Below are 13,696 nucleotides of genomic sequence, written 5' to 3'. Positions count from 1 at the left end.
TTTATCGGGAAGATCCCTGAGCGCATCACATTTTTTTTGGGCAATTTATGTTCTTTAAGAGATTGGGATAACTCTTTAAGTGGAGCAGCTGGAGAGATTCTAACCTAAAGATTTAGAGCGCTGTAATTCCTATCTGTAGTATATAACGCTATACACGCTGCAGGGTCACTCTCCATACATATGCTGCTATACACACTGCAGAGTAACACTCTATACAAAATAGATTAAATATTAGAAACAATGAGGACAGTAATACAATACATTATTATTCATTGTTCTGGTTTACACAACAGAAGAGGCCAATGAAGCAGCCGGGTCAGTAGAAATACTATCCTTAAGGATATTTTGTTTTTTAGTATAAATAATTTCCACTTGTAAACATGCAAAGTTTCAACAGGCTAAATAAAGGATGGCTTAATGAGATCAAATTTCTGTAATTTCTGACAATCTGAAAATATAAATATAAGAATATGAGAATAGCTAATCTGTGTGATTTTTCCGATGTCTAACAAGAGCTGTTTTCCATGAAAAACATTTCCCACACTCAGAACATGGAAATGGCCTCACCTGTGTGACTTCTCTGATGTATAACAAGATATGATTTCTTTATGAAACATTTACCACAGTCAGAGCATGGAAATGGCCTCTCACCTGTGTGATGTCTCTGATGTGTAACAAGATTTGATTTCTGTTTAAAACATTTCCCACACTCAGAGCATGGAAATGGTTTCTCCCCTGTGTGACATCTCTGATGTGTAACAAGATTTGATTTACACGTAAAACATTTCCCACACTCAGAACATAGAAATGGTTTCTCACCTGTGTGACGTCTCTGATGTCTAACAAGAACTGATTTCTGTGCAAAATATTTTCCACACTCAGAACATGGAAATAGTTTCTCACCTGTGTGACATCTCTGATGTGTAACAAGATTTGCTTTCCACGTAAAACATTTCCCACACTCAGAACATGGAAATGGTTTCTCACCTGTGTGACTCATCTGATGTGAAACAAGATATGATTTCTGCTTAAAACATTTCCCACACTCAGAACATGGAAATGGTCTCTCACCTGCCTTAGCTGGCTGATGGAGAATGAGTTTTGTGTTCTGTGTAAGACATTTGGCTTCTATAGGAGAGGTAAATATGTTATCTACTCTAAGAGCTGTGATAGATGTACCAGGAGAACATTCCACATTATTAGCAGGATCACTTTGAGGTACTGGATGTATAATTGGGGTAATGGGGTTTTCTCTTGGATAATTCTCTTTGATGTCATTATCTTCTATTTCACAATCTGCAGACAAAATTAGATTTTCCTTTGAGATATTCCTGCTGTTACCTCCATCTGCTGGGAATAAAATAAATATATGATTGATGCCACATAAATTTAATTTTTCAATAAAGACTGTTATCAAAGTTCCTTTTATCACCATCAAATGGATAAACTCACAATGATGTACAATGTAACACTCATCACCTGACATTTTATGTTCCGTTATACATAGGGCAGGGATTACAGCTTTATTATAGTCATTTGTGCTGGGAATTACTCTGTAACATGACAGCAACGTGTGGTGATAATACAGCTATTACATGTGCTGGGAATTACTCTGTAACATGACAGCAACATGTGGCGATAATACAGCTATAACATGTGCTGGGAATTACTCTGTAACATGACAGCAACATGTGGCGATAATACAGCTATAACATGTGCTGGGAATTACTCTGTAACATGACAGCAACATGTGGCGATAATACAGCTATTACATGTGCTGGGAATTACTCTGTAACATGACAGCAACGTGTGGCGATAATACAGCTATAACATGTGCTGGGAATTACTCTGTAACATGACAGCAACATGTGGCGATAATACAGCTATTACATGTGCTGGGAATTACTCTGTAACATGACAGCAACATGTGGCGATAATACAGCTATTACATGTGCTGGGAATTACTCTGTAACATGACAGCAACGTGTGGCGATAATACAGCTATAATGTGCTGTAATATATTAGAACGGTGTTTGTATAAAATTACAGCTGAAACGCGTGAGGATAATACGGCTGCCTCCAGGCTTGTAGGTAAGATGCACAATATCCAGGAACACTGTAACTGCAGCAATGCAGAGGTGTCACCATGTATATGTAATAGTTACACTTCTTATGTGCGCTCCTCTCATCCATAGCATCAATGAAGGAACATGACATAAAGATAGAGGTAACAGGATCGGACATATGTCAGCAGATTCTAAGTGACCTTAATCCTTGCTGGATCCAACACTTCCACACTGTTCATTATGGGTCTGTCCCCCATTAGAAGATATAACAAACTATAGGCCTGCCGGTGACGTTGTAATTAAGGAGATGTCTCAGTATGAAGTTGTATTACTGTGATTAGCTATACCGCAATAAGGTCGGGTCCTTCTTTGTTGGAAATTCCACAATGGATGCCGGTCAGTGTAATGATGAGTATTTATGGCAAGAAAACAGTCAGATACAGGATAAACTGCATAAAGTGTTGAAAAAATGTTCTAGACCGTTCTCACAATTAGGACCTTTAAAATGTTTGTGTGAGGAACATAACGATAATAACAAGATTGGTCATCCTTAGGTCCAGGCGCACACTATGCGTAATGTACTGTCCCTGGTCCGCATGGAGAGAAATGTGCAAAGACTGTACAAAGCGTACAGAAGGAATGAGAGAATTTATTACATAAATTAGGAACATCTACACACTACACAGGAGAGGTCTCCAACGGTTACTCGGAGTTACTTTCCTCCAGCTCAAGTTAATGACCTTTCTGCCTTACCACAACCAGAGAAGGTGACACAAAGAGGACTCCACTGAAGCATTTGAAGATATCTAAAAAGCCCTCACTGAGGTCCGGCCATGGGGCCTCCCAATTTATAGTAACAAACTTTCCACCTACACAAGGCCCAAGGTAATGCAGCTGGCATCCTTACCCAGTTATATGGCGATAAGCTCCATCCTCCGGGCTATTTCAGCAACATGTTGGTCACCCATTGCCCAAGATATTAATCCATGTGACAGGGGAAGCCATTGCCGTCTGCGTGGAAGATAAAACCAGTGGAGTAGTACAAGGACATTCTGGTCATGTACATGTCCCATAAGCCATCAAACAAACTATGGCCTGCTCACAGATACAACATGTGACCGCCAATAGATGGACAAAAGTGTGAGCACTCACTGGCTGCTTAGACATTTGCTATAGCCCAGGGAAACAGACTGGCTGATGAGACTGCTGAGCAAGCAGACACTCTCCCTCCAAAGGATGGCGCACACATGCACTCACTTTCTGTACCACTTGTTACCCGTCACTGACATGGACAGGATCACTGCAATGCAACAATCGGTGCCAGCTGTGACAGCTCACTGTGCGAAAACAATTGGTGCAGTCACCTGCCTCCAGCACTCTGGGTAGTCTATTATGGTAATCCCATAGCGCCAAGGCTTGTCTTCTGCCTACACCACTCTGGGTAATCTATTATGGTAAGCCCATAGCACCAAGGATCGTTTTCTGCCTCCAGCACTCTGGGTAGTCTATTATGGTAACCCCATAGCACCAAGGCTCGTCTTCTGCCTCCAGCACCCTGGGTAGTCTATTAAGGTAAGCCCATAGCACCAAGGCTTGTCTTCTGTCTACTGCACTCTGGGTAGTCTGTTATGGTAAGCTCATAGCGCCAAGGCTCGTCTTCTGCCTCCAGCACTCTGGGTAGTCTATTGTGGTAACCCCATAGCACCTTCAGCACTCTGGGTAGTCTGTTATGGTAAGCCCATAGCGCCAAGGCTCGTCTTCTGCTTCCAGCACTCTGGGTAGTCTGTTATGGTAAGCCCATAGCGCCAAGGCTCGTCTTCTGCCTCCAGCACTCTGGGTAGTCTATTATGGTAAGCCCATAGTGCCAAGGCTCGTCTTCTGCCTCCAGGACTCTGGGTAGTCTATTATGGTAAGCCCATAGCGAAAAGGCTCGTCTTCTGCATCTTGCCACATTAGCCCCCTGAAAGTAAGTATACAACGACACGTTCACTAATACTGGTACTGAGCTTTAAGGACAGAACGCGTCTCTTGGACACCATCCTGAAATGCGTTGTATTTTTTCTAAATTCCAACAGGACACCAGGAATATCTGATTTAGTGGAGTGTGGCAATTGGTCCTCCATCCTCCTAATCTCTACCCGAAGCAGCACCTACAAAAGGGTAAGGTTTTTTTTCTGGAAAACTAAAGGTTTGGGTGGGTGGTGAGGGTTTAAAGAATAAACAATGTGGTGGAATCCAGATTTCTTACCCTTAGGCATGGAGGTAACCAGGGAGGCACAGCTAAGGAGATTGTACTGTTAATAGGCTCCTATCGATGGCATCATACACTCAGACAGGGACTCACAGGACATGACCTACAGTGGTATTATAAGGGCATTGATTAGAAGATACATCACGACCCTGGAAGCTACACGTAGCACAGGACAACACAAAGAGAAATAATCAGATGGGTGGGTGGGAGCAGCGTTACAGGGAAGTCTTGTCAGCTGACACTAAGGCAACAAACCAGTGAGTGAGGTGGATAGAGCACAGTCTGAATAGTAGCCACAAATGTTGGTGGGGAAATCCTTATAATATAAGCTGTTGATCATTCAGTTGGCCACCAGGAAACAGCAATGTGGCACAGATAGCTTGTAATAGCTGAAGACTGTGTTTGGCCTCCTTATAGAGACATTACCACCTTTAATGAAGTGGAAAGGACAAAGGTACATTGTGGTCAGTAGATAAAGCTGTGCTGTCAGGTCACTGATGAATGGATAAAAAGGGTCTAAAGCTGGGCTTCTGGGTTCTTTGTTCTTGGGTCCTGACCGGCGAGGCAGGACTGATGTTGAGTGGCTGAGGCACCTCCAGACCCAGCCAGGATTGCAGAGCCTACCGACTTCCAGCAACGGACTTCATCAAAGGGAGACCTGGGACAGATACGCAGCCAAAACTTACTGTTCTATCCGGAGCTGTCTCAGGTGCGCGGTTAGTGTGCCAGCAGGAGCTGGGTAACTTTTGCAGCGTGCCCTACTCTCGCCAGTAGCGGAATCCCTTCGGGCCAAGCGTCTGCGACCAGCAAGTCATTCAGCAGTACCTCTCGCAACAGCACCGTGCCCACCGGAGTCTCACAGCTGTGCAGCGGTCCGTGCTCACATAGTCCCCCAGGGGATTATTGACTGTCTAGGTGGGAAGGGTTCCTTTGTGTGAATTTTGTAATAGTCATAGTCTTTAAATGTGGTTGATGTTAGTGCTACCTGTATATACTGTACATAGTGTGGTTACGGTTTACATGTATAATTAGAGTGTATGAAATAAAGGTGCTCTTGCACCTTGCTATTGCGTGCTTACTGTGTGATCCCTGAACCCATAAAAGACCCGGGGTACCGTGCGGAAGCTATGTACCGTTGCCTTTCTCAAGGCGATGAGGGCCAGTAGGAGAGAATAATGCACACATAAACTCGGTGTCTTCACACCCATCATTCTACCTGTATCCCCTAGTAGAGAAAGAAAGAGTCCAAGCATTCCAGACACAAAGATTTAAGAAACCCTCACACCCTAATATTGTACTACCAGTGTTGACTTATAAAATGTTTAAATGCTGGAGAGCAGGAGCTGATGGCTCCTGATGTATGAGACACACCAGAGAGTGTGGGGAGGAGACTGGCCAGATCTCTGGGCTGGTAACACACAGTGACATGATGTGAGGGGGAGAGCAGGAGTATAATAGGGGCTGATGGCTCCTGATGTATGAGATACACCAGAGAGTGTGAGGAGGAGACTGGTCAGATCTCTGGGCTGGTAACACACAGTGACATGATGTGAGGGGGAGAGCAGGAGTATAATAGGGGCTGATGGCTCCTGATGTATGAGATACACCAGAGAGTGTGTGGAGGAGACTGGTCAGATCTCTCGGCTGGTAACACACAGTGACATGATGTGAGGGGGATAGCAGGAATATAATAGGGACTGATGGCTCCTGATGTATGAGATACACCAGAGAGTGTGTGGAGGAGACTGGTCAGATCTCTGGGCTGGTAACACACAGTGATATGATGTGAGGGGGAGAGTAGGAGTATAATAGTGACTGATGGCTCCTGATGTAGGAGATACACCAGAGAGTGTGAGGAGGAGACTGGTCAGATCTCTGGGATGGTAACACACAGTGACATGATATGAGGGGGAAGAGCAGGAGTATAATAGGGGCTGATTGCTCCTGACTCAGGCCACAGGGCAGACACATTGTCCTCATTAGTTTGTAGTGACAGAGGAGGGTGGAAGAAAAGAGATTTTTTGTAGTGATTGAGCAAGGAGAATATGTGACTCTTTACTGTAATGTAAATGTTTATTACTCACCTGTGTTAATATCTGTAGGAATTTCCTCCTCCTTACATTGCTGATGCCTCATCACATACGTCTCTTCTTCTAGCTCTATATCTTCTGTCTTCATTTCAGTCACATACATCTCTTCTCTCTCTATATATTCTGCCTTTATATCAGTCACATACGTCTCTTCTTCTCCCTCTATATCTTCTGCCTTAATATCAGTCACATGCATCTCTTCTTCTCCCTTTGTATCTTCTGCCTTCATATCAGTCACATAAGTCTCTTCTTCTCTCTCTATATCTTCAGCCTTCATTTCAGTCACATACGTCCCTTCTCCCTCTATATCTTCTGCTTTATTATCAGTCACATACGTCTCTTCTTCTCTCTCTATATCTTGAGCCTTCATTTCATTCACATACGTCTCTTCTCCCTCTATATCTTCTGCCTTCATATCAGTCACATACGTCTCTTCTTCTCTCTCTATATCTTCAGCCTTCATTTCAGTCACATACGTCTCTTCTCCCTCTATATCTTCTGCCTTAATATCAGTCAAATGCATCTCTTCTTCTCCCTTTGTATCTTCTGCCTTATTATCAGTCACATACGTCTCTTCTTCTCCATGTATATCTTCTGCCTTTATATCAGCCAGACTTCCACCCTATGCACCCACAAAACAATAAAATATAATGTCAAGTTTCATTAGATCACATTAAGTATAAGAATTCTGGTTGATAAGACACATACAGCTTCTCCACAGATCATATAAAGTCACTTTGCTACATCGGTGAAACCCTAAATCCCATCTACCTGATGCTTCTGTGGGATCCTTTGATTCTCCTCTGTACAATTCTGTGAATAAAGAGGACGGGGGCATCTCCCTGGAATATTTCTGTTACTGGGTCCATCTGTAGGAGACACACAGTGACTGAGTACATTGTATATATGTGATTATCAGATGATGTGTTTATAGGGGCCCCCATACCTGCTCTCCCCTGTACAATAAATGACAGTCTCCTCTTACCCAGTGATGTGAGGGGCCGGTGATTTTCCATCATCACATCCTTGTACAGACCTCTGTGTTCTTCTATATACTCCCCAACCTGCATGGAGACAGACAGTGACATCCTGACACCTTATAGGAACCTGACACACACAATGATACAGTCATCACCCAGACACATCCCCTGGTGTTACTGTATAATGTCCCATTCCCAGCAGTTACCTCTCCAGTCATCACCCAGACACATCCCCTGGTGTTATTGTATAATGTCCCATTCCCAGCAGTCACCTCTCCAGTCATCACCCAGACACATCCCCTGGTGTTACTGTATAATGTCCTATTCCCAGCAGTCACCTCTCCAGTCAGCAGCTGAATGATCTTGTTGGTAAGGTCCAGGATCTTCTGGTCATTGTGTCTCTCATGTATCAGTGAGTGAGGTGGAGGCACCGTGATGGGGCTCTGGGTACTGCTCAGTACTCCTGACACACGGAGATGGCTGCTGGATGTCTCACACTCACCAGTTGTCTTCTTCACTACTGTGTAATCCTGTGTATTGGGGAAGATATCAATGAAAAGGTCAATTAAACTTCACCGAAATGGGGCTGTTTACTCAGGTGATAACTTTGTAACAAGTACTGTAACAATCTCTTTTATATAGAAAAAAGCAGGGTATATAGAATCTCTTGCAGCTCTGACATATTTGTGTCAGTGACAAAAAGAAAAGAACATACTGCGAGCAATGTACTAAATCTCAATTCCAGTGAGAACTGTGGGACTTATACTATATCCGAGACCGGCTCCCTTCTGCTCGGTTATTACTTAAGATATAAGTGATGTCACTGTGATACTCCCAGATCCTCTCACCTCCCCAGTGATGTCCCTGTATTATTACTATAGATATAAGTGATGTCACTGTGACACTCCCAGATCCCCTCACCTCCCCAGTCATGTCCCTGTATTATTACTATAGATATAAGTGATGTCACTGTGACACTCCCAGATCCCCTCACCTCCCCAGTCATGTCCCTGTATTATTACTATAGATAACTGAGGTCACTGTGACACTCCCAGATTCTCTCACCTCCCCAGTCATGTCCCTGTATTATTACTATAGATATAAGTGATGTCACTGTGACACTCCCAGATCCCCTCACCTCCCCAGTCATGTCCCTGTATTATTACTATAGATATAAGTTACATCACTGTGACACTCCCAGATCCCCTCACCTCCCCAGTGATGTCCCTGTATTATTACTATAGATATAAGTGATATCACCATGACACTCCCAGATCCCCTCACCTCCCCAGTCATGTCCCTGTATTATTACTATAGATATAAGTTACATCACTGTGACACTCCCAGATCCCCTCACCTCCCCAGTGATGTCCCTGTATTATTACTATAGATATAAGTAATGTCACTGTGACACCCCCAGACCCTCTCACCTCCCCAGTCAGCAGGTAGATGATCTCCAGGGTGAGGTTTAGTATCCTCTCAGTCATGTGACTCCTGTCCTTGTCCATCCTCAGTGATTTATACAGGACACGTCTCACCCTCACGTGACTTCTAGTAACAAGGATCTGAGGCCTCACTGCACAGAAATCTAGGAATGAATATAATTATTAGAAGCTATTTATTACCAGTTATTTATGTAGTGTGCACATATTACACAGCGCTTTATAGGGAATATTTAGTCACATCTGTCCCTGCCCAGGGGAGCTTACAATCTACATTCCTACCACATAGACAGCCCATACACACACGCTCTAGAAGTAGTTTTGAAAGAAGCGAGCTAACCTACCAGTGTGGCTATGGAGAGTGGGAGGAAACCAGAGCACCTGGAAGAAACCAATGCAAACTCAAAGAGAACATACAAAATCCACACAGACAGAGCCTTGTTCAGTAATTTAATTCATGACCCCTTGTGCTGTGAATTACTAATGCTGTCCACTATGCTATCACGTTGCCCATAAAAATACATGAGTGACCACTAAGGAGCCGATTCAGACCCAGACGCTGAAGGTGCCCACACACATACCGATGTCCTGACGATACGATTTTATGGTCAATTTCCTCATGAACTTTCACGGGAGCTCCCTTGTCGTCGTGATCACGATTTGGAGTTAAAAATGTGCAATCTGACTAAAGATCTATCTTGCAGCCAATGCATTGTATCCCAGATTGGCTGATCTGCCCTACAGCACGGCAGATCAGAAGATGCGATATACGACGAGTGGGGACGCGCATCGGTATCGTGCTTGTGAGTATAAACTCACGATTTGTACTTTTTTTACCCGTTTCGTCGTCACGATTCGTCGAAATCGGCCAAATCGTGTAAAATGACGCTATGTGTGTGGGCACCTTAAGCCTCATTCACTCGCTATGGGCGATTGTCGCCCATCAGCACATGCATGTGTGGCAAAATACACATGCGCAAACTAGTCTGTGCGATGGGGAAGTGCTCGCTCGAAGAACACAGACAGGCCGCTCCTTTCAGTGACAGAGAGTGCCGTTTGTGGGTGGTAACATGGGATGATCTGGGAAAAAGGGTATGCAGTCAAGAAGCCGGTGGCTTCCCGACTGTCATATCCCGTCGAGAGTTAAACGACCGGCATCTACATCTAGACACCTGTCATTTCACACACGCCGGGAGACTGACGCCCGGCAACCCGATCAAAGTGATGCCGGACACCTCTGCGTACATCCGCGCGCGGGGGGGTTAGGTTTAGGGCTCCCGAGTGGGACTTAGGGTTAGGCTAGGGGGAGGGAGGGTTAGTTTTAGGCACCCCCGGGGGGGACTTAGGTTTAGGCAGCGGGGAAGGGGGGGTTAGGTTTAGGCACTTAGAGGGGGATTATGGTTAGGTACAGGGGGGAAAGGTTAGGGTTAGGGGGTTAGAAATAGGTTAGTCTATACTTACCTTCGACGATCGGGATTTCCTCCTCTGCCGGCCTCCTGGTGTCGGGATTCCAACCACCGGGCAGGGGTCCGGCGGTAAATAATACCGATTACGGAAAAAGGGGGAGTGGATGTGCGAACGCAGGCGTGTCCGAGCGTCAAAACAGCGTTCTTTGGGCGTGCATAATTAGCATGTCAGCGTCATTGTACACTTCACCTAGTTTTATTTCAGCCTGCAGTGATCGCAGTGCTTGCGGTGGGGTAGGGTCTACCTTAAGGGCTGTGAGCAGCTCTGATGGCTCTTGATGTTATAGATTAATCACACACTTCCTGGAGATGACGTGTGCTAAGAAAGAAAAGTGCGCGTCCTTACTCCTGCGAGTGTTCACACTGCCGTCGCTCTCTAAGACATAGAGGGCATCCTTTAGCCTGGCTGTGCGATCGCGAAATTTGCATATCCGCCCCCTGATGGCTGCGAGAGAGCGCAGCTTAGCGTCCGGGTCTGAATGAGCTTCTAAGTCCCATCATTCCCAGAGCCATAGAGTCTAAGTCAGTGTTTCTCAGATGTTCCTCTGACCCAGCTTCATAGGGCTGCTCAGTGACCACCACACGGCATTGCTGGAGGTTACACCAATGTCTCTCCCTCAAGGCCAAGAGTCCTGGACCTCCAAGACACATACTTGATACAATTTGCCTGAGGAAGCGGACCTGATCCATGTAAAGGAGGTTACACCGACACTCCCAGGTGCCTCACTCTATTAGTGACTTGGTAACCATGGATGGCCTGAGCCTTCCTGGGTGAGAGGGTTATTAGTCCCCTCCCTAGATATGATGTTGTCCCCAGTGTTGGGGTAAAAGTGAAGGATGACTTGAAATTGTGGCCCTTTGTATGCAGATGCTCTCCCTCTGGGTGTGTGTTTTGCAGGGGCCCCTTCAAAATGTTGCTGTAGGGCCAAATGCTCTATTTACATCCATGGTACTGAGACACCTATTCTCGGAGCTGGAAGAGATGGAATTGGTAACCTAACATCTGTTCTGACAACTCAAACAGATAGAACTACTGCTCCAGCACATATTCCAGCAGCTGGAATGAAGGGATCAGGTAATTACAGCCCTAGTCTTGAACCCAGAATGGATGGCTAAGGCACTGGTAGAACCAATTGGGGCAGCTATAAGGAATGGCCAAGGTTCTCGTAGCCCTATAGCAGCACCTAGAATTGCTGGCTATTGTACACAGAGCTACATTCTGGCTCCCAGAACAGATAGGTAAAATACTCAGGGCTCCATTGCGGTAGCCCAAACACCTGCCTATCATACTCAGAGCTCACCCCAACACCAAAAACGGTTGGTTAAGGTTATCAGAGCTATAATCCAGCACCAGGAACAGATTGCTAATGTACTCAAAACTCCATTCTGGCAACCAGAATAGATGGCAAACATACTCTAGCTCTGTTTGAGCACCCAGAATGGCAGGCTAACATACTGTAGCTCCATACTGGCACCTCTTCCTGTTTATCGATGCCAGCTGCATACTATCACACTATCACTGAGTCACACTTCCAGGCAACCAATGTAAAATGGTCCAAGGGGGCTCTAAAGCATAAAAAAGGGGTGTGAGGAGGCTCTGAGGCATATAAAGGTGCATGTGGGGGCTCTGGGCTGGCATATACTGGCATAAGGAGCTCTGAGGCATATGAAGGGGCTTTGAGGCTTACGAAGGGACACAAGGGGACAAGAGTCATATAAAAGGGCATGAGCGGCCTTTATAGCATATACAGTGCTGTTTTTGGCAACGTCTCAGGAACCTGTAAAATGAAAAGGTGGTAACCCTACCCTCAGATCTGGTCACAGTGATGGAGAAGGCACGGTAGTGGTGAGGGGGCATGTTTCCCCACTGTGTATGCAGATAGTGCTGAGGAGCAGAGCTGGCTACTTCCAGGGATTCTGGGCTGCACCCTGTCCTGAGCAGCAGCAGCTTCCTACGAGGAGTCTGTATTTTCTTCCTTTCTGTCAACCACCCCCAAATGAGGTCGTGTACTGATAGCTCCACAGAGGCAGGGGGCGCTGCAGTGAGCTGAGCCGTTCAGGAGGATTCCATGTGGTAGTGGATAGATCCCCATCCATAGATGTACCAACATCATCAGTTACTGTCCAATGCCATTCCCTACTATCCACGTGGACATAGATGGAGAATATAAACCTGTGGGAAGCGAAGCGAGCCCCCGTGCCCGAAGTGTGGCGAGCAAAGAGATCCTGCGAGGGGACAATTTCTTCTGTTGGTGGCCTTTATGTGCATGGAATCACTCTTCTGCACTCACTCCACGTCACTTCCAGGTACAACTAGTGAAGGGGATCAATAAGGTACAACTAGTGAAGGGGATCTATACACTACCGTTATACAGTTGAGTCACATTATTATGACCACCTCCTGCATTTGACATCGTCAGCGCGTATGCCCATGAAGTACGTCACGTGGCGTGCGCTGGCTTGGTGGGTATATAAGGTGTGCGATAGGCCGTCTGCACACATATCACTCATTGCTGTCATGGGTAAAAGGGGCGATTTATCCGAGTTGCAGAAAGGGTTGATTATTGGCTCTCTGGCCAAGGGTGGCAGTATTTCTGATACAGCGCAGCTTGTGAACTTGTGTGCTGCTGTGGTGAAGGTGTATCGTGACTGGACAAATGGCACCATCGGGTATAACCGACTTGGAAACTGCGGAGCACAACGTGCGATTGATGTGAGAGGTAAACGTCGGCTACGAAGGTGCGCGAGGGCCAACCGACATACTACAGTGGAAGAGCTCACCGTCAAAATGAACCTGGGGGGGCACCAGACGTGTGTCCAAAAATGACAATTCAACAAATCCTGCTGCGTATGGGGCTCCGAAGCAAACGGATGGTCACTGCACCTATACTAACGAAGGTGCATCGCCGGAAAATGCCTCAATTTTCACACCTGTATCGGAATTGGATCTGTGCTAATTGGTGAAGGGTTGTCTTCTCTGATGAGTCACATTTTCTGCTTCATCGAACGGATGGACGCTGGCGTGTCAGGCGAGAAACATCGGAGAATAAACACCCTGCAACCATTGTTGTGTTCGCTCTATGGATACCCTCCAGCAGCTGTGGGATGCACTGCAGTCAGCATGGCTCCATATACCTGTGCCCACCTACCAGCACCCTCTAGCTGCTGTCTGTGCTGCACACGGTGGTTACTCTGGCTATTAGCTGGTGCTCATAATAATGTGACTCCACTGTGTATATTTACCAGATATTGCTGACTAATTGTATGCTACCAAGACACCAGAAAGCAGTCTCTTACCAAGCAAGGTCTGCGCCACCTGTATTATAGTAATAATGGAGACTGCACCACCTGTATTATAGTAACAATGGAGACTGCACCACCTGTATTATAGTAACAATGGA

The 13,696-nt window shown here is 45.7% G+C and overlaps 1 protein-coding gene across 2 annotated transcripts in view; it reads right to left on the bottom strand.

Annotated features, from left to right (window-relative positions):
* The window catches only part of LOC148442664 (uncharacterized), a 76,974-nt gene that overhangs the window by 58,103 nt on the left and 5,175 nt on the right, over positions 1-13,696 (bottom strand). Inside the window, exons 2-7 of one of the 2 annotated variants that reach the window (XM_088463622.1) lie at positions 8,818-8,975; positions 7,726-7,917; positions 7,393-7,471; positions 7,179-7,276; positions 6,402-7,029; positions 568-1,350 (exon numbers count right to left, since the gene is read on the bottom strand). In XM_088463622.1, the coding sequence (XP_088319748.1) occupies positions 568-1,350; positions 6,402-7,029; positions 7,179-7,276; positions 7,393-7,471; positions 7,726-7,917; positions 8,818-8,895 (1,858 nt within the window). In that variant the 5' untranslated portion in view covers positions 8,896-8,975. Of the gene's footprint in view, positions 1-567; positions 1,351-6,401; positions 7,030-7,178; positions 7,277-7,392; positions 7,478-7,725; positions 7,918-8,817; positions 8,976-13,696 lie in introns of those variants that run through there. The other variant, XM_088463623.1, reaches the window with a different exon arrangement.

Source organism: Taudactylus pleione, unplaced genomic scaffold (genome assembly GCF_031769625.1).
Source record: "Taudactylus pleione unplaced genomic scaffold, aTauple2 ptg001421l, whole genome shotgun sequence".
NCBI classification, from domain to species: Eukaryota; Metazoa; Chordata; class Amphibia; order Anura; family Myobatrachidae; genus Taudactylus; species Taudactylus pleione.
This window is presented reverse-complemented; position numbering and strand designations above follow the sequence as displayed.